This window comes from Halichoerus grypus, chromosome 15, assembly GCF_964656455.1.
Source record: "Halichoerus grypus chromosome 15, mHalGry1.hap1.1, whole genome shotgun sequence".
In the NCBI taxonomy this organism is placed as follows: domain Eukaryota; kingdom Metazoa; phylum Chordata; class Mammalia; order Carnivora; family Phocidae; genus Halichoerus; species Halichoerus grypus.
Window position 1 is genome coordinate 58,636,595 of NC_135726.1, and position 20,908 is coordinate 58,657,502.

General features: G+C 39.1%; 1 protein-coding gene across 6 annotated transcripts in view; it reads left to right on the forward strand.

Moving 5' to 3' along the window:
• Positions 1-20,908, forward strand: part of ZNF667 (zinc finger protein 667) — a 53,083-nt gene that overhangs the window by 27,033 nt on the left and 5,142 nt on the right. For 4 of the 6 annotated variants that reach the window (XM_078062425.1, XM_036096597.2, XM_036096596.2 and 1 more), the window contains exons 2-5: positions 69-160; positions 1,695-1,821; positions 3,123-3,215; positions 9,203-11,540. In XM_078062425.1, the coding sequence (XP_077918551.1) occupies positions 101-160; positions 1,695-1,821; positions 3,123-3,215; positions 9,203-10,782 (1,860 nt within the window). In that variant the 5' untranslated portion in view covers positions 69-100 and the 3' untranslated portion in view covers positions 10,783-11,540. Of the gene's footprint in view, positions 1-68; positions 161-1,694; positions 1,822-3,122; positions 3,216-9,202; positions 11,541-20,908 lie in introns of those variants that run through there. The other 2 variants (XM_078062426.1, XM_078062424.1) reach the window with 2 other exon arrangements.

The window sequence follows — 20,908 nt, forward strand, 5'->3', positions numbered from 1 at the left end:
TCTTATCCTAGAGACTCTGGGACCACCCAGAAGGCCCTGCCATCCTCATGACTTCTCTTCTCCCACAGCCCCACCTTCTCTGCACTCTGCCCTTCTCCAGATGCGGAGCCTCAAGGGGGAGGAAAGGATGCCTGCTGCACGAGGGAAGTCCAAGTCCAAGGTAAATAGTGATTGTTCTTGCAGGGAAGTTCCATCTTGTAAGACATGGGTCATTTGCTTTCCTTCCATGGAAACTTCCTGCCTAACAGAATCCCATCCAAGATCTGGTCTCTGTTTCCTCCATCACCACGGAGGGTAGGAGCATGAGAAGAGCTCCAGCAACCCACGTAACCACTCAGCACCCTCCTCTCCTTTTTTCTTAGTGTGCATATGGCCATTCACCTATTTGTCAAGCATCTCCAGGTTGTTTGCCTAGGCTGCTCCCGAGACGGAAGAAGAGAGCCACCATGATTTCTCAAGGTAGACATGAGTGCCTAGGCAGGATCTGCTGAGGCAGCGGAGGATTCGAGGTTGTGCTCTAGAATTAATCTGTTAATGTCACTTTGTTTTTACTTGTATAGCCCATATTTACAAGGAGGAAATCTCTCTAATTTTGAGAGACCACATAACCTTGTATTCAGATTGGGTTCGTTGGAACCAGGCCAGTGAGTCAACCTTCTGTTAAAAAACATGCTTCACCACTTTAGATGATGAAGTGATTTTCTAAAATAAACATCTTGGATGCAGTTTCTCTAACAAACACTTTTGCCCTCTAAGTTATGTGTTCCCTGTTGCTGCTGTAACAAAGTTCCACAAATTGGGCTGCTCAAAACACCACATGTTTATGGTGCACAGTTTGTGGGTCAGAGATCAGGCACAGTGCAGCTTGGCTGGGTCCTCTGCTTTCGGTCTCACAAGGCTGAAAAAAGGTGTTGGCTGGCTGTGTGGTCACATCTGAGGCTCTTCAAAACTCATTGTTTATTAGCATATTCAGTTTCTTCTGCTTTCCACCTGGCCCCCTTCCATCTTCAAGCCAGCAATAGCAGGTCAAATCAGGCTTCAGATCTCTCCGACTTCCCTTTCCACTCTCCTCTTCCAGCTGGTGAAAATTTCCCCACTGTTACGGGCTCCGTGATTACATTATCTGCCTAGATAATCAAGGATTTAAGATCAAGTGATCAGTAACCTTGCTTACACCTACAAAGAACCTTTGGCCCTGTGTAGTTGAGTCATGTGCTCTTTAGAGAGTATGTAGTTAGGGGCATGAATCAGAAGCCAGACTGCCCAGCTTGAACTCCAGCTCCCCCGTTCACTAGTTTGGGCACTTCCTTCCATAAGTCACCCTCCCATTTCTGGCCTCCCATTTCCTGATCTGTAGCATTGCTGTGATTCTCTCAGCAGTACAGTCCCTGGCTAACATGGGTCAGTACCTGTAGGGTGCTTAGAAAGATGCTCTGCCTTTGTCAGTGCCCAGTAAATCCAAGTTGATACTGCTTTTTATGGCACATAGTTTTTAATAATAGCTATGTCATATTGTATTGTGTTGTATTTATTTTATTTAATGCACTTGCTCCTCTTGGCCTCAGACCCTCAAATGTTTCCTGAATAGATTCCTGGCACCGTGGATCTCCCATGTTTGGGACAAGTTCCTTGTTGTTTCCAGCCATATGGAAGCATAAGCCTGTGGTGAAAGGACATGTGATTTTCTCTTTCAGGTGCCAGTGACATTTGGGGATTTGGCCATCTACTTTTCCCAGGAGGAGTGGGAATGGCTGAGCCCCATTCAAAAGGATCTGTATGAAGATGTCATGTTGGAGAACTACCAGAACTTGGTCTCTCTCGGTAAGGCTCTCTCCACCCTGTAATCCACAACCAACCCATTGTGGGACATAAATTAGTCTAGTTAGGAAAACAGAAGCCACTGCGGTTTGTTTTTTTTTAGCAGCTTTATTGATGTATAATTCACATGCTCTACATACAGAGTATGTAATTCAGTGGTTTTTAATGTATGCACAGAGTTGTACATCCATCACCAGTCCGTTTTAGAACATTTTCATTACCCCAGAAGAAACCCCATATCCATTAACAATCAGTCTTCATTCCCCTTGCCCACTAATTCCTCCAGATTAGGTAAACACTAATCTGGTTTCTGTCTCTGAATTTGCCTATTCTTGGCCTTTCATAGAAATGGAATCATAAGTATGTGGTCCTTTGTGTCTGGCTTCCTTAACTTAATGTTTTTGAGGTTCATCTACATTGTAGCATGTATCAGTACCCCCTTCCTTTTCATGGCCAGTAGTATTCCACATTTTGTTAATCCACTCATCAGTTGACGGGCGTTTGGGCAGTTTTTCACTCTGGCAATTGTGAATATTAACGTATGAGTTTTTGTGTGGACGTATATTTTCATTTCTTCTGGGTATATACTTAGGAGTGGAATTGCTATCACATAGTAACTATATATGTAACCTTTTGAGGACACCTGGTTGTTTTGAGAGAATTTAATACGAGGAATCTACTTAACAGGTGTGATTAAAGGGTAAATAGTGGACAAATATAAATAGTAATGTAGAGTTGGTAACAGCAAGATGCAGGCACCATCCTTGGGCTAGGGATGCAAAGGGGAGAGTTTGGGGTTTTTAGGACTTAGAGGAAGGGACTCAGACTTCTGAAGGAAGAGAGAGGTGTGCTGACTAGTCTGTTTATACTCATGAAGGGTCAGGATGAGGCTAATTCTGAGAGTGTAGGGGAAAAAAGAAGCAGAATTAAAACCAGCAGAGCCCCTGTTGGTGGATGCTGACAGGGAGCTTCTGGTGAAGAAGTGTAGTTTGCAGAGCCCCAGCCCCTGCACACAAAACAGATCAGACAAGGGTGGGATTGGGAGCTGAAAGGCAGCAGCTTAATAGCCAGCCTCAGGAGTTTCTGGTCTGATTTTTCAAGAGAATAATTGGCTTTGTAGAGTTAGAAATGAGCAATTCTGCTTGCTATAACTGAACTTTGATCGTCCTCCTCCTCCACCTGCCCTTCACATCCTCTGTGCTCCCTTTGTGCTCATAAATCCCCATTCCCGTTGACACAGGGCTTGGCTCTGACGTCTGTGGCACCCATGTCATGCTCAGTGCTGATGTTTTTCCTGAATGCAGGACTTTGCTTTCGGAGGCCAAATGTGATCACCTTATTGGAGAAAGGGAAAGCACCTTGGATAGTGGAGCCAGTGAGGAAACGCCGGGGTGTGGGTGAGTGACAGAGAATCAAGGCTTACTTGTTGCTATCGTTTGTAAGAGCACCCTCCATCTTGAGAGGGCAGCCTCTTGAAGATGTTTGCAAACTGCCAGTTTCCATACCTTAAAGGCCCCCAGGCCTGTAAAAAAAATTCTAGTCTGTAGTGTGAGCCCCCAGAAGAATAACCAACATTTAATAAACCCTTCCTAGGTAGCAGACATGCTTGTACAGGTTCCTCCCAGTCCTATAAGGTAGGTACTGTTATTATTCCTGTTTTATTTATGAGGAAACCAAAGATCAAGGAAGTTCAGTGACTTGCCTAGGGTAACCCAGCTAGGAAGTGGCAGCACAGCTGGGTTTGAACCCCAAATTCTGGTCTCAGAAGCTCAGCTCTTAATGCCCTTATCCCCACCTATCACATTCCCTGCCTCGGCATATTCCACCTTCTCTCATGATAGCATTGCTAATGGTAATGTTCAAATTTGCATGGTTTTCTTCATTCTTTAAAAAAAAAAAAAAATATTTTCCACAACTGTTCATTTTGACTACTTTCTAAGACCTCGTTCCGTTTTCTGATAGATTTCTCTTTGGTTAGGTTATTTTTACTTATTTATTTTAACAGTTCTGTGAGTGGCTTTTTTGTTGTTGTTGTTGTTTGTTAAGTAGGGTCCACACCTAGCATGGAACCCAGCATGGGGCTTGAATTTAATGACCCTGAGCTCAAGAGTCGGATTCTTAACCAACAGGCACCCCTGAGTTGTTTTAATTGTAAAAAAATCATAACATTGAATTTATCATCTTAACCATTTTAAAGTGTAGAATTAAGTATATTCACATTGTTGTGCAACAGATATCCAGAACTTTTCCATCTTGTAATAACTTTTGAAACTATATTTACTAAACACTAATTCTCCCTCCACCCTTCCACCTAGCCCTTGGTAGCCACCTTTCTTTGTATTTCTCTGATTTTGAGCACCATGGATACTTTGTATGAATCAAATCATACAGTATTTGTCCTTTTTTCTTGCTGAGCATAATTTCCTTGAGCTTCATCCGTGTTGTAGCATGTGACAGGATCTTATTTTTTTTTTAAGACTGCATAATATTTCATTGTATATATCATATTTTCTTTATCCATTTATCAATGGATATTTGGGGTGTTCTGCTTCTTGGCTACTTTGAATAATGCTGCAACGAACATAGGAGTACAGATATGTATTTAAGATCCTGATTTCAAATTTTGGGGTATGTACCCAGAGGTGGGATTGCTGGATCATATGATAGATCTATTTTTTATTATCTGGGGAATCTCCATACTGTTTTCCATAGTGGCTGCACCATTTGTCATTTCCACCAACGATGTGCAAATGTTTCAACTTCTTGTCAACACGTGATTTTTTGTTTTTTTGATAGTGGCCATCCTTATGGGTGTGAGATGATATTGTGGGTTTGATTTGCATTTCCCTAATGATTAGTGAGGTTGAGCATCTTTTCATGTGTTTATTGGCCACGTGTCTATCTTCCTTGGAGAAGTGTCTATCAACTCCTTTGCCCATTTCTGAAAATAGGATTGTCATTTGTTGATGAGTTACAGTTTTTTTTTTTTTTTTAAGATTTTATTTATTTGACACAGAGAGACACAGAGAGACACAGCGAGAGAGGGAACACAAGCAGGGGGAGTGGGAAAGGGAGAAGCAGGCTTCCCATGGAGCAGGGAGCCCGATGCGGGGCTTGATCCCAAGACCCTGGGATCATGACCTGAGTGGAAGGCAGACACTTAATGACTGAGCCACCCAGGCCCCCTTATAGTTCTTCATATATTCTGTATATTAGTCCCTTATCTGATAGATGATTTGTAATTATTTTCTCTTATTCCATAGGTTGCCTTTTCACACTATTGTTTTTATTTGTACGCAGATGTAGTCCCATTTGTCTTTTGTTGTTCTTGTTGCCTGTGCTTTTTGGTGTCATATCTGAGAAATTAGTGCCAAATCTAATATCCTGAACCTTTTCCCCCAATGTTTTCTTCTAAGATTTCAGTAGTTTTAGGTCTTACATTTAGGTCTTTAATCTGTTTGAGTTAATTTTTGTGTGAGGTGTAAGGTAAGGGTCCAAGATCATTCTTTTCCATGTAGATATCCAGTTTTCCCAACACTGATTGTGGAAGAGACTGTCCTTTCCTCATTGAGTAACCTTGGCTCCCTTGTTGAAAATCATTTGACTAGATATGCAAGAGTTTATTTCTTGGCTTTCTATTCTGTTCTATTGGTCTTTATTTTTTTTCCACTACCACACTGTCTTAATTACTGTTGCTTTGTAGCAACATCTGCGTATCAAAAGAAATAGTCAATAGTGACCAACTGACTGAGCCACCCAGGTGCCCCAAAGTTGTGTTTTATTTTCATTTAGTTCAAAATATTTAAAAATTTCTTTTGTGCTTTCATGTGTTATTTAGAAATGTATTATTTAATCTCCAAGTAGTTAGGGATTTTCCAGTGATATTTCTGTTACTAATTTCTAGTTTAATTTCACTGTGGTCTGAGAGCACTGTGTCATTTCTGTTATTTGTTAAGGTATGTTTTAAGGTCCAGAATGTGGTCCATCTTGGTGAATTTTCTATGTGAGCTTGAGAATAATGTGACTTCTGCTGTTGTTGAATGAAGTAGTCTATAGATGTCAGTTGTATCCAGTTGAATGAAGGTATGGTTGAGTTCCACTGATTTTTCTGCTTTCTGGATCTTTTCATTTATGAGAGAGGGATGTTAAAGTGTCTTAACTATGATAGTGGCTTCATATATTTCTCCTTGTGGTTTTATCAGTTTTTATCTCTTGTAATTTGATGCTTTGTTGTTCGGCATATACCCACTAAGAATTGTTATGTCTTCTGAAGAATTGATTCCTTTGTCATTATATAATGCTCCCCTTTATCCATGATAACTTTCAGTGCTTTTAAGTCAGCTCTGTCTAAAATTAATATAGCTACTCCTCCTTTCTTTTGATTTCTTTTGATTTGTGTTACCATGGTATATTTTTCTCCATTCATTTACTTTTAATCTGCGTCTTTATATCTAAAGTGAGTTTTTTTTGTTTTTTTTTTTTAAAGATTTTATTTATTTATTTAAGACAGAGAGAATGAGAGAGAGAGAGAGAGCACATGAGAGGGGGGAGGGTCAGAGGGTGAAGCAGGCTCCCTGCCGAGCAGGGAGCCCGATGCGGGACTCTATCCAGGGACTCCAGGATCATGACCTGAGCCGAAGGCAGTCGCTTAACCAACTGAGCCACCCAGGCGCCCTCAAAGTGATTATTGATATAGTTGGATTGATATCTACTACATATATAATAAATACTTCTGTTTGTTGTCTTTATTCTTTGTTCCTGTTTTTGTCTTCCACTCTTTTTCTGCCTATTGTGGTTTTATTTTTTAATTTAATTTTTTTAAAAAATATTTATTTATTTGAGAGAGAGTGGGGGAGAGGGATAAGCAGACTCCGCGCTGGCAGGGAGCCCGATGAGGGGCTTAATCCCAGGACCCTGGGATCATGACCTGACCCAAAGGCAGATGCTTAACTGACTGAGCCACCCAGGTGCCCCTTCCTATTGTGGTTTTAAATGAGCATTTCTATGATTCCATTTTCTGTCCTTCCTTAGCGTATCAGATATATAGATATAGATATAGGTATCTATAATATATCTTTTTTTTTTTTTTAAGTGGTTGCCCTAGAATTTATACGTTTACAGCTAATCCAGGTCCACTTTCAGATAACACTATACCACTTTATGGGTAGTGTGAGGACTTTATAATAATAATGGTAATTCCTTCCTCCTATCATCTGTATCATTGCTGTCATTCACTTCATTTATATATAAATATATGTAAGCAAGTATGTATATATAAGCAAATATGTATATATTTACATGTATACATAGGATAAATACATAAGAATACACAATTGAATACATTGTTTCTATTATTTTGAACAAACTATTATTGTTTTGGTCAATTAAGTATAAGAAAAATAAAGGGATTTTTTGTCTTCACTTATTCTTTCTTCATTGCTTTTCCCTTCTTTGTGTAGATCCAAGTTTCTGACTTGTATTATTTTTCTTCTAACAGACCTCTTTTAACATTCTTGCAAGGCAGTACTGCTGGCCACAAATTCCCTCAATATTTATTCGTCTGAGAAAGTCTTTTTTCCTCTCACTTTTGAAGGCTATTTTGACAGAGTACAGAATTCTAGGTTGGTGGTTTCTTTCTGTCACCATTTTAAATATTTCACTCCACTTCTCTTGCTTGCATGGTCTCTAATAATTTGGATGCAATTCATTGTTCCTCTGTAGGTGAGGTCCTTTTTCCCCTATGCCGTCATTCAAGAATTTTTCTTTATCTTTAATTTCCTGCAATTTGAAAAAGACATGCCTAGGTATAGGTTTCTTAGCATTTTTCCTGCTTGGTGTTCTCTGAGCATCTTGAATCATGATTTGTTGTCTGACATTAATTTGGGATATTCTCACTCATTATTGCTTCAAATGTTTCTTCTTTCATTTCTCTTTTTTTTATCCTGGCATTCTCATAACACATTTGTTACTTCTTCTGTAGTTGTCCCACAGTCTTTGGAGAGTCTAGGTTTGTTTTTTGTTTTGTTTTGTTTTGTTTCCCAGTCTTTATTTACTTTGCTTTCTGGTTTTTAAGGATTCTGTTGATAAGTTAGCTCACAGAATCTTTCTTCAGCTATGTTGAATCTACTAATAAGCCCATCCAAGGCATTCTTTGTTATAGTGTTTTTTTGTTATAGTGTTTTTGATCTCTAATGTTTTGATTCTTTGCATTTCCATCTCTTTGCTTACATTGCTCATCTGTTCTAATATGCTGTATACTTTATCTCTTAGAGCCCTTAACATATTAATCAGTTTTAAATTTCTGGTCTGATAATTCTAGCATCCCTGCCATATCTGAGTCTGGTTCTCATGCTTGCTCTGTCTCTTCAAATTGTGTGTTTTGCCTTTTGGTATGCCTTGTAATTTTTTCTTCCAATTTTAGTATATGTGCTGCCGAAGCGAGCACTGCCTTGTAATTTTTTCTTAATGGCCAGAGGTGATGTACCAGGTAGAAAGAACTGTTGTAAACAGTTAGTGATGAGGTATGTTGGGATGGGACGCATTCTGTGGTCCTAGGATTAGGCCTCAGTCTTTTAGGGTGCCTTTGCCTCTGGAGTGTGAACATCACAAGTTTCTCAGTCCATCCCCATCCGCCCTGCCCCTAGGAGGGACAGGATGGCTAGAAGCAACCGGAGTTGGAGGCAGTGGTTTGTACTTAGGTTCTTACTTGTTTGGATGAAGTTGTGCTTTCCAAGCCTCTTACATGAGGAACCAGACACCAGAAGTCCAGTTGTTGTTTTTTAAAAATTTGATTTTAAGAATACATTTTAAAAATTTATGACTTCACAAAAAAATTTACTTTATTGAGTCCTAATTTACATATTGTAAAATTGTAAAATTCACCCATTTTAAGTGTATAATTCAGTGGTTTTTGATAAATTTAACAAGTTGTGTAGCCATCATCATAATCTAGTTTTAGAATATTTTTGTCACTCTAATAAAACTCTTCATGTCCATTTACAGTTAATCCCTATTCCCACCTCCAGCCCCAGGCAACTACTAATTTACTTTCTGTCTGTAGTTATCTTCTGTCATTTTAGACATTTCATATAATAAAAGTACATTCATCCAATGAAGAATCTATGGAGTTTAATGTAGCATATGGTATGAATTTATCCTACAAATAAAACTTTAATTTTATTAATTTCAAATTGCAAGATTTCCTGAATTCTAATTATTAAATATTTCTATAAAGCCCTTATTATGCTAAAATTATAATGAGACTAAGTCATCATTGTTATTATGTTTGATAAGTATTATTATTATCATCATTGATAATGACTGCACAGAAGCTTCATTTTTCCAGCATAGGAAAACAAATATTGAATTTCTTGCTATCTTTCAGACTCAGGGTCTAAATCTGAGACCAGGAAGTTACCTCCAAATCTGTGCAGCAAATCTGGGCAAAGCATCTATCAGAAACCAATTTCTGCATCACAGAAAGTTCCCACAGGAAAGAGAGGCTGCAAGAAGAGTTCAGTTCTAATAAAACCCAGGAAGGTGCATTCAGGGAAGAAATCTTTAAAATGTAATGACTGTGGGAAAACCTTTGGTCAAAGCTTATCTCTTAAACTTCATCAGAAATCTCATGCTGGAGAGAAGCCTTATGAATGCAGTAATTGTAGAAAAGCTTTCAGACAGATCTCATCCCTCATTCTTCATCAGAAAATTCACAATGGAAGGGAAAGCTATAAATGTGATAAATGTGGAGAAAGCTTCATTCAAAGAACATCTCTTATTCTACATGGGAAAGTTCATAATGGAAAGGAAACCTTTGACTGTGGGAGGGCCTTGAGTCAGTGCCCACCTCCCAGTGTGGGCCAGAAAATTAGTTTTGTTGAGAACATCCACCAGTGTGGAAAGTGTGGGAAAGACTTCATTCGAATGTCATCCCTATTACTTCATAAGAAATTTCACAGTGGAAAGAAAATTCATAAATGCAATAAATGTGGGAGAGGCTTCAATAAGAAATCAGCCCTTGTTATACATAAAAGAAATCATACTGGAGAGAAAACCCATGAAAGTGAGAAGGTGTTAAGTCAGAGTCCACAGCAGAAAAGTCACCATTTAGAGAATCCTTATAAATGTAGAGCATGTGGAAAATCCTTTAATAGGATTTCATCCATTATGCTTCATCAGAGAATTCACACGTCAAAGAAAACCTACAAATGTGATAAATGTGAGAAGGTCTTCAGGCGGCTTTCAACCCTTATTCTACATCTAAGAATTCATAATGGAGAGAAACTGTACAGATGCAGTAAATGTGAGAAGGTCTGTAATCGGCATTCATCCCTTATTCAACATCAGAAAGTTCATACAAGGAAAAAGAAAATGTTTGAATGTAAGGAATGTGGAAAGATGTTTTCTGGAACTGCAAACCTTAAAATACATCAGAACATTCATTCTGAAGAGAAACCTTTCAGATGCAATAAATGTAGTAAAGTTTTTGGCCGTCAGTCATTTCTTATTGAACATCAGAGAATTCATACTGGAGAAAAACCCTATCAGTGTGAAGAATGTGGAAAAGCCTTCAGTCACCGAATATCTCTTACTCGACATAAGAGAATTCATACTGAAGATAGACCCTATGAATGTGATCAGTGTGGGAAGGCCTTCAGTCAGAGTGCACACCTTGCCCAACATGAAAGAATTCACACTGGAGAAAAACCATATACGTGCAAAACATGTGGGAAGGCCTTTAGTCAACGCACATCCCTTATTCTACATGAAAGAAGTCATACTGGAGAGAAACCCTATGAATGTAATGAATGTGGGAAGGCATTTAGCAGTGGCTCGGATCTTATTCGGCATCAGAGAAGTCATTCTTCAGAGAAACCATATGAATGTAGTAAATGTGGGAAGGCATATAGTCGGAGTTCATCCCTGATTCGACATCAGAATACACATTCTGAAGAAAAAGCCTAAGTTTGTTTTAAATATGTGAAAGCATAGAGTGAGGCTTTCAAAGTAGGAGAGACCAAGGCATAGGAAAATGCATTTGTTTATAACATAAATTTTGTAAAAATGGGACCATTTGATGATGTGTCCCACTTTGAAAGCCAAAGAGCAAAAGTCATTGATGACTTTGACCAGATGATTTGTCATCAGCTGAGGCCATGACCTTACCATAGGTCTTAATTTCAAAATAGCAAGCTCGGATGATTGGATCAGTCATTTTTAATGAATACTACTCCTCATGTGGTAAGAATTACTGATATTTTATTTCCAGTGTAATTTAAAGCTATTTCATTAGTCACATACAACAAAGTAGAACTGCAAAGTCCATATTTCTGGATGGGGCTTTGAGCCTGATTTAAGGTCACATGAAGAATGAGTTTGAGTTTGTCTCTTAGGACTGGAACTATCACATATAAGAGATTTCCTGGGCAAACCAGGGTGCTACTTCCAGCTGGCAGAAAATTGTGGGTGAGAGAAGAGTCTTCAAGTGGATAAAGATAGCACTCATAATTGTGTGAATCAGTTGTCATTACCATATTGTCTCCATATGAAAATATATGATATTCATGGTGTGAAAAATCTAACAAGCCTGAGACAGGCTAATGGGAAAAAAGAAACCAGAGAAATGAGAACTTAAAAGCAGGGAGAAATTATTTGTTACTGTTTTATTGAAAATAAATTTGTCCATATTTATATAAATAAACATTGGTATTTTCATGTAAGAACCCTGGCGTGCAGTAAGTGATTGGTGGAAAAATGAGATGCCATTTCTTGAATATGTCCTCTCAAAATTCATATTTCAGACCCCTAACCTCTAATGTGATGGTATTTTGAAATGGGACCTTTGGGAGCTATTTAGGGATAGATGAGGTTATGAGGGTGCATCATGATAGGATTAGTGTCTGAAAAAAAGGATGCCAGAGAGCTTGCTTTTTCTACTTTGTGAAGATACTGCAAGAAGATGGCTGTCTATAAGCCAGGAAGCTAGCCTTCACTACCACCCAACCATGTGACACCCTGATCTCGGACTTTTAGCCTCCAAAACTGAAAAGTAAGTTTCTTTTGTTTAAGTCACCTAGTCTGTGGTATTTTGTTATGGAAGCCCAAGCTGGCTAATACAGGGGGAAATACCCTGAATTTATGTACCAGGCTATTTTCCTGTCAGCTAATCATATATAATAGCTTTTAGTCTCTGTTTCCAGCTTATGCAAAGTATGTGAGAAATAAAATCAGAGTTCTCTTTTGTTACTGGGCTATATACAGTTGCACTATTCTGCAAAAGCCATTTTTTAAAAACACCCATATCCTGTTAAGATAACTGTGAAATGCATGACCACATAGCTTTAGGTCACTCTGTGACCACAACTGGGAAAATAACATCCAGATTTGCGAAGGGTGAGCATGCGTACGGGATAACAGAACAGCTAATTTTCATTTACGCTTGTTATAGTAGTTCTGTAAAATCAGCATAAAATATTTCTGACACTTGGAGCAAATAGGTGAGCAAATAACACAGAAAAGGCTCATGGAGAGGCATGTCTGTTCTCCCTCCCCTTCCATACCCTTACCTTTGTTTAATTCTTCTGCCAGTCTGCCATAGAGATTGTTTCTAAATCATTGGTCACAAACCATACACACACACACACACACGCACGCACGCACGCACGCTAATAAGACACTGTTCTTGCTTACAGACAGAGTTTTGGTTTTGTTTTTTTTGTTTTTTTAAGATTTTATTTATTTATTTGACAGGAGAGACACAGTGAGAGAGGGAACATGAGCAGGGAGAGTGGGAAAGGGAGAAGTAGGCCTCCTGCCGAGCAGGGAGCCCGATGCGGGGCTCGATCCCAAGACCCTGGGACTATGACCTGAGCTGAAAGCAGATGCTTAATGACTGAGCCACCCAGGCACCCCGGTTTAATTTAGGTTTTCTTTTTAAAGATTTTATTTATTTTTTGACAGCACAAGTAGGCAGAGCAGGCAGAGGGAGAGGAAGAAGCAGGCTCTCCTGCTGAGCAGGGAGCCTGACTTGGGGCTCGATCCCAGGACTCTGGGCTCATGACCTGAGCCGAAGGCAGCCGCTTAACCGACTGAGGCACTCAGGCGCCCCGCAGACACTTAGAGTTTATAAGGAAATACAGGATGTTAAATGTGGAAACATCTAAGGTACACAGGTATTAGAAGAGGATGGTGAATTCCAAGGTGAATGGAGGACTTGGGGACAGGGATCACTTGGAGATAGTGACCATATTAAAGGAAGAACAGGACATTAAAGTTGGCTAGGCACACAAAAGTTGGAAGGCTACTGAGGGCAAAGAGAAAGTACAGATACACAGAATAGTGGCAGAGGGTTGTGGAGTATTAAGGGAATTGCAGATTTCAGTATTTAGTACAGTGACTGGCGCACAGGAAGTAGTCAGCACTTATTAAATATTGGGTGAATAAATGAATTAATGAAAATGTTTTAGTATATCAGATGTTCTCTGAGGCATAATTGACACGGAACACTTAAACCTGAAGGTGACCCAGACATGGAGATAAACCCTTGGGAAAACAGGCTCACATTTTAAGGAATCACTAGTAATGTTTGAAGACGGGTGAACTCTGGGTAACCACAGCAACAACCAAACTTAAACCTAGTCCAATTCCTGTCTGTATTAATGACATCCGCCCCAACACACACACACACAAGGCTTAACAGAAGGAATGACACGGCCATTTCCAGGAAATCTGTTTACCTCTGTTTTTACTGTCCTACACAAGATTCCTAGCTGGGGTGGGCGGGGGGCAAAATTACAAGGCATACAAAAAAGCAAGAAAAATCTACACTTCCCACCCCCACCAAGTGACAGAAGAATCCAGAACTACTCAGAAGTTACATAGCTGTTGGACAATTTATAATATGTTAAAGTTCTAATAAAAAAGTTGCACAACAGGCAAATTACATGGGTCATTTGAGCAGAGAGATGAATGATGGAAATGCTAGAAATCAACACAAACAGTGCCTTCAACAAGCTCATCAATAATACACAGTCAAGGAAAGTAAGTGACGTTGAAAGTAGGTCAGTAAAAATCACCCAAACCAAAACAAATTGGGGGGGGCGGGGCAAGGGGTACAGGGAAGTGACAAAAAAGAACATCTAAGAGCTGTAGGGAAAGGTCTACTGGTCCAACACATGCATAACTGGAATCCCAGAAGGAATAGACAAAATGGAGCAGAAGAAATATTTGAAGATATAATAATGGCTGAATGACACCAGAACATAGGTATATAAAGCTCAGAGAATACCAAGAAAGATTTTTTAATTACAAAGAAACAATGATAAGAATTACAGCAGACTTAGGGGAAAAAAAATTACAGTAGACTTAGAAGTAATGCAAACTAGAGGACAATAATGACATTTGTAAAGTGCTAGAAGGAAAAAGCTGTCTTTATTGAAACTTGATGGAAATACCTTTCAAAATTGATAGAGGAATGAAGACCTTCTCAAAAACAATACGTTGCCATAAGACCTCTCTATTTGAAATAAATGAAGTTCTTGAAGCAGAAGGAATGTGAAACCATAACAAATGCTTGGATATACACAAAGGAAAGAAGAGAAATGGAATAAATGAAGGTAAAATACTTCTTTTCTTCACTTATGTAGATGTCTAAAAGATAATTTTAAAACAGTAACATGCTTTGTGTGTTTACCACATGTAAAAGTAAAATGCATGACAAGTGCAAAGGATGGGAGACAGAAACTGGGAATATGTTGTGTAGGATCTTGTTGAGTGCCACAAGATGATGATATATTCTGGTTAATTAAAGATATATGTTGTTAACTTTAGGTTAATCACTAAAACTTTTTAAGGAGGTAAAGTTAATAGAATAAAATGGAATAATTTAAAAATACTCAGTTAACCCAATAGAAGGCAGAAAAAGAACAAAAGCTGGAGAATAGAACAATTAGAAAATGGTTAAGAGGATGGATTGATTTTAATCCAAATATATATTTTTTTAAATTACATCAAATATAGATGTCTAGGGGTGCCTGGGTGGCTCAGTTGGTTAAGTGTTTACCTTCGGCTCAGGTCACGAGCCCAGAGTGATGGGATTGAGCCCCCGCATCAGGCTCCCTGCTCAGCGGGGAGTGTTCTTCTCCCTGTGCCTCTCCCCCTGCTCATGATCTCTCTCAAGTAAATAAAATCTTAAAAGAAAATGCAGATGGTCTACGCATACCAGTTAAGACAAGACATTGTAAGACTGGAGAAACAGGACCCAAGTGTATGCTAGCAGAAACACACTTTATATAGGCATAAATAATTAAAAGTTAACTAGTGGGGAAAAGATAGATCATGCAAACACAAAAAGAAAGTTGGAATCACTATATTAGTATCAGGTAAAGCTGATTTAGAACAACAAATGTAATCAGGGATAAAGAGAAACCTTATATAACAAAGGGATCAATTTCCAGGTAAACAACAATCCTAAGTGTGTGTATATGTATCAAGTTACAGAGGTACAAGTTACAGAGGTACAAATTACACAAGTGAAAAAACAGAAAGGGCAAATAGACCAATTCACTATTGGGGATTTCACCATTGTCTTTCAGCTATTAGTAGAAGAAGTAGACACAAAATCAGAATATAGAAGGCCAGAACAACACAACAGACCAAGTTAACTAGTTGACATTTATAAAACACCACAAAGCGGAATACATTCTTTTCGAGTATACATGAAGTACACACGACTATAATACAAATTTTAAGTTTTGAACAGTTACATAAAGTACATTCCCTGTCTGTAGCAGAACTAAACTAGCAATAACAGTAAGATGTCTGAAAATATTTGGGAGACTTAAATTACAAATTCCATTTTTAAAATAACTGTTCAGATTATCTGTTTCTTCTTGAGAAAGCTTGGTAGTTTCTTTCAAGAAATTTTCTCATTTCACCTAAGTTGTCAAATTATTTCCATAAAGTTCACAACATTCTCTTACCCATTTCGTAACTAGAATTTGTGGTGACATCACCTTTGCCATTCCGGATATTGGTAACTTGTGTATTTTTTTTTCAGCAGTCTGAATGAAGATACATTGGTTTTATTGACCTGTTTTTATTTTTCTGTTTCCTATCTCATTTATTTCTATTAGTAATTATTTCCATTCTTATGCTAACTTTGTGTTTCATTGCTCTTCATTTTCTAATTAAGGTGGAAATTAAAGTCACTAGGAGCTTTCAAAATTTTGTAACTTAGTACTATTACATTTCCTTCTAAGAACTGTTAGTTGCATCCCACACATTTTGACATGCTGTATTCTAAGTTTTATTCAATTTAAAATACTTCCTATTTTCCCTTTGATTTTTCTCTTGACCCATGGGTTACCATTTAGGTCCAAACATTTGGAGATTTTCCAAGTATCTTTCATTTACTGGTTTCTAATTTAATCCCTTCTGGTTAGGAAACATTTTGTATGACTTGAATCCTTTTAAGTTTATTGAGATATGTTTTAAAGCCTGGAATATGGTCTATTTCAGTAACTATTCTGGGTGCATATGAAAATAATTTGTATACTATTCTTGGGTGGAGGGTTTTTAAAATGTCAGGTCAAGTTGGCTGATAGTGCAGTTCAAGTCTTCAATATCCTTTATGATTTTCTGTCTACTTGTTCTTATGACAGATGTGTGTCAGAATCTCTTATTATAATTTTGGATTTGTCCATTTCTCTTTGTAATTCTATCCATTGTTTCCCCAGGTAATTCAGGTGATTTCCTCACATGCATGCACTGATCAGTGTTTAGGTAAAAACTAGTATTTATCCAGATAAAAAATTCTGATGTCTAAAGGTTTTTTTCTCTAAGAGCTCTCAGGCACTTCATCCTGGGAACTCCAGCCACCTCAATGTCCCTAACTCCCAGATCCGTGTCCTCAACTCAGACGATAGCCTGGAAACTCTATGTAGTTATTTGGGTAAATCCTAGTACTCCCCTCATTTGTTTCCCATTTTTCAAGGATCTCAGTCTTGTTGCCTTATGTCCAGTGTCTTGAAACCAAGGTTTCATATATTTTGTCCAGTTTTTACTGTTTCAGATGGGAGGATAAACTATTCCCCCATAATTCTGTCTTCACCAGAAGTGCATACCTCAAATACACATTTAAGGAGAACAGGGATCACTATGGATGTAGAGTTTAAACAAAAAAGTGTTGCAATTTACATTCTTGTACATGTGCTTTTAAAAATCTTTACCAATATTTTTGGAGGAGAAGTTCCTGGATCAGAAAGATAGGCAAGGGGCACCTGGGTGGCTCAGTTGTTAAGCATCTGCCTTCGGCTCAGGTCATGATCCCAGGGTGCTGGGAGGCTCAGGTCATGATCAGGCTCAGGCATTGGGCTCCCTGCTCAGCAGGGAGCCTGCTTCTCCCTCTCCCTCTGCTGCTCCCCCTGCTTGTGCTCTCTTGCTCTTTCTGTCAAATAAATAAATAAAATCTTCTTTTAAAAAAAAAGGCAAATTCTAATAGATCTTTAACTTGCCTTTTCTATTCAAACTACCATTTCTCTAGAATGAGGGATTCTTAGACGAATTTTATGCACTTTATTCAGTGCTGCCTATATCTTGCTCACCAAGTTGGGATATATTAGTATAGTTTTTCAAAATTTCTTCTACCTACTTTTTTCTCCCATTATTGCTAGTCTTACCAAGGGCAGAAAGTACCAAAGATCCTGGCATATTCTTTTAGTGTGGCCTTGTTGTTTCTGTATGAAACTTTTAGTGTGTGATGTGAGGTCATATCACTTTACTCTTTCATTGGTGCTGGCACTTTTTTGTTGTTCAGTTTTGATGGAAGGAAGTTCTGTTAAGTCTTAGTCTAACATTATTCTATAGGTTCTCTTAAAGGCTAGACTTCTAAATTTTTGAATGAATAGAGCTCTTCTTGATGTAGTTATTTATCCAAGGGCAGTGCTCCAGACTGGCAGAAAATTTGTTTTAGCCCAGTGATTCTCAAACGTTACTGTGTATTCAGATCACCTGGGGATCTTATAGAGATGCAGATTCTGAATCAGTAGGTTTGGATTAGGGCCCAATATTCTGGAATTTTGACAAATGATCAAGTGATGCTGATACCGCCAGTCCATAGCCCACACACTTGGAATATAAGGATTTAGCCTTTACCTTGCAGTCTTTTTTTTTTTTTTTTAATTATTATTATTTGACAGAGAGAGACACAGCGAGAGAGGGAACACAAGCACGGGGAGTGGGAGAGGGAGAAGCAGGCTTCCCACAGAGCAGGGAGCCCGATGCGGGGCTTGATCCCAGGACCCTGGGATCATGACCTGAGCTGAAGGCAGACGCTTAACGACTGAGCCACCCAGGCACCCCTTTACCTTGCAACCTTGCATATCATTGGCAGTTTTTCTCCTGTCACGTGATAGATTACCTTTTCTAAATCCAAGTGTTTCCTCCTTGGACCCTTCAGCTACTCACCGTGCCACTCTGCAACTGTAAATAATTTAGGGAGGCTTCTAAAGTCAGACTTTTTGAAATAACACTGTGGTTCCAGTCAAGGTGCTGTGGTGTGGTGTTTTTGTTTTTTTAAGATTTTATTTATTTGAGAGAGAGCATGGGGGCAGGGAGGAGCAGAGGGAGAGGGAGAGAGAATCTCAAGCCGACTTTATGCTGAGTGCAGAGCCAGACGCTCAACTGACTGACCCACCCAGGCACCCCTCGAAGTGCCTTTTCTTTTGCCTTTCCAGATATGACGGTGCTTTGGAGGAATTTTATACTCTTCAATACAGCATCAGTTTCCTCTCAGGATTCTTACCACATTTAGCAGCATTTCCTTACGGATTTTGAGGCTCAGAATTGTAGATACCTCTTCACTTCATCAAAGATGGCTCTCCTATGTTTTTCTTATTCTTGTTGCTTTAATTTGGTTTCAGAAAGGAGAAATGGATAGATACATCTTGGTTCCACCTCTTTATTTTTATTTATTTATTTTTTAATTTTTTAGAGAGGGGGAGGGGCAGAGGGAGAGAGAATCCCAAGCAGGCTCCATGCCCAATGGGAAACTCGACCCCACAACCCTGAGATCATGACGTGAGCCGATATCAAGAGTTGGACACTTAACTGACTGAGCCACCCAGGCACCCCTCCACCTCTTTAAATTCAGAAATTAGTAAATACATTTAGAGGCTCCTCCTTGAATTTGCCTCCTTATGGGTATGTACCACTTACAGTGGAAAGGTGGGGTAAAAATGAAGTTTCTTCACTTGAAGGCAATCCTCTTTGTAGATCAGGTCTTCTGTCCTTTATATAAACAGCTGCACTTTCTGTTGGTTGTCTCTGACACCTTCTGTGAAGGAAGCCACCTTTGGAGGGTTTTAAAAGGAACTCCCTGAAGTCTTTTGGCGTGAATGGTCCAGGTGATGAGGCTTAACCGCTTGTCACCCAAGCCGTAGTCTCTTGCTGTTGAGGTCGCCTTGTCTAGCATGCACCCATTTTAGGATTTCTGGCAAGATAGCTAAATTGAGTCCACTTCAGCCATGGCAGTTTAACTTCCCCTTGCTACAGGGGCTGAGGCAGCACCCCCTAATCAAACACACTCTTCCTGCAGCAAAACACAGGAAGAGTCACACATTTAGTGAATCGATAAATGCCCTCATGTCCGTTCAGGTCAAGTTTTTTCTTGATGGGAACTGAATCTCAACCTCCGTCGACCCTGCCCCCATTCCTTGGGAATTTTGTGAACTGTTCAATCCAGTGATACAATCCTGCTGCTGGAGGCATATGCACTTAAGCCAGACTGGCCAGAGTATCCCATACCATGGACCCAGTGATTGGTCCAGAGTAGGCACATAGCATAAACTGGAGCAAATCCTATTTTTCCTCTCTGACATGGAGGCTAAGAGAAAGAAGATCACCTTCCTTTTGAGATTAAAAGCTCTAAGGACCTTTTTTTTTTTTTTTTAAAGATTTTATTTATTTATTTGAGAGAGAGAGAATGAGAGACAGAGAGCATGAGAGGGAGGAGGGTCAGAGGGAGAAGCAGACTCCCCGCCAAGCAGGGAGCCCGATGTGGGACTCGATCCCGGGACTCCAGGATCATGACCTGAGCCAAAGGCAGTCGCTTAACCAACTGAGCCACCCAGGTGCCCCTCTAAGGACCTTTTAAGTCTAGTATCAGATGACATTTTTTTTCACCAAGAAAGAATCTGCCAGAGTATGAAACAACTGAAAGCAGAGCAATTAATCTCTGATGAGTCTGAGTACCTGCTTGAAGCTGTACCAAATAAACATTACACCTTTCAGTTACAGGTACTACTAATAAATACTTTCTCCTAAGCTGATTGGAATTAGGTTTTCATCAATCTTTTTTTTTAGATTTTTTATGTATTTGAGAGAAAGAGCCTGAGCTGAGCAGGGGGAGGGGCAGAAGGAGAAGCTGACTCCCCACTAAGTGGGGAGCCTGATGCAGGGCTTGATCCCAGGACTCTGAGATCATGACCTGAGCCAAAGTCAGACCCTTAACCCACTGAGCCACCCAGGCACCCCCTCGGTCAGAATCTTTATGGCAGTTGCTGTTTCTCCATTTATCAACTATAGACTCTTTAGTAATCTTTCTTAGGAAAGATAAGAATTTTAACTCATCCCGCTAAGTAAATTATATATTCAGTCTCCTGTTTATTAGCTAACCTTTATTTCTTATTCTATCAAATTTATACAGATCTCTTGAATCCCCTCTATCAGGATATTGCCCCTTATCCTTGTATTCATTCATTCTCTCATTATTGCTATCAACCTCCCACCATCCAATCTATCAGCTACATTTTGCCTTTTACATTATTAAACAGGCAATATATAGGCCTATATATACAGACAGTGACTTGTATATGTGTGACATATATAAGTGACTTGTCTATATATTATAAAATTGGAAATAAAATAGCACTTGATCATTATCATTAGGTAAATATTCTCTGAAGAGTTGGAGCCAAGCAATATGTGATTACATTTCTTTCTCTATAGGTCCAATGTTAGGATCCCAGTCTGTGCTTAAAGGATTCTCTTCCTAATATCAGTCAAATGCAGTTTATCTTTTTTATATTCTATG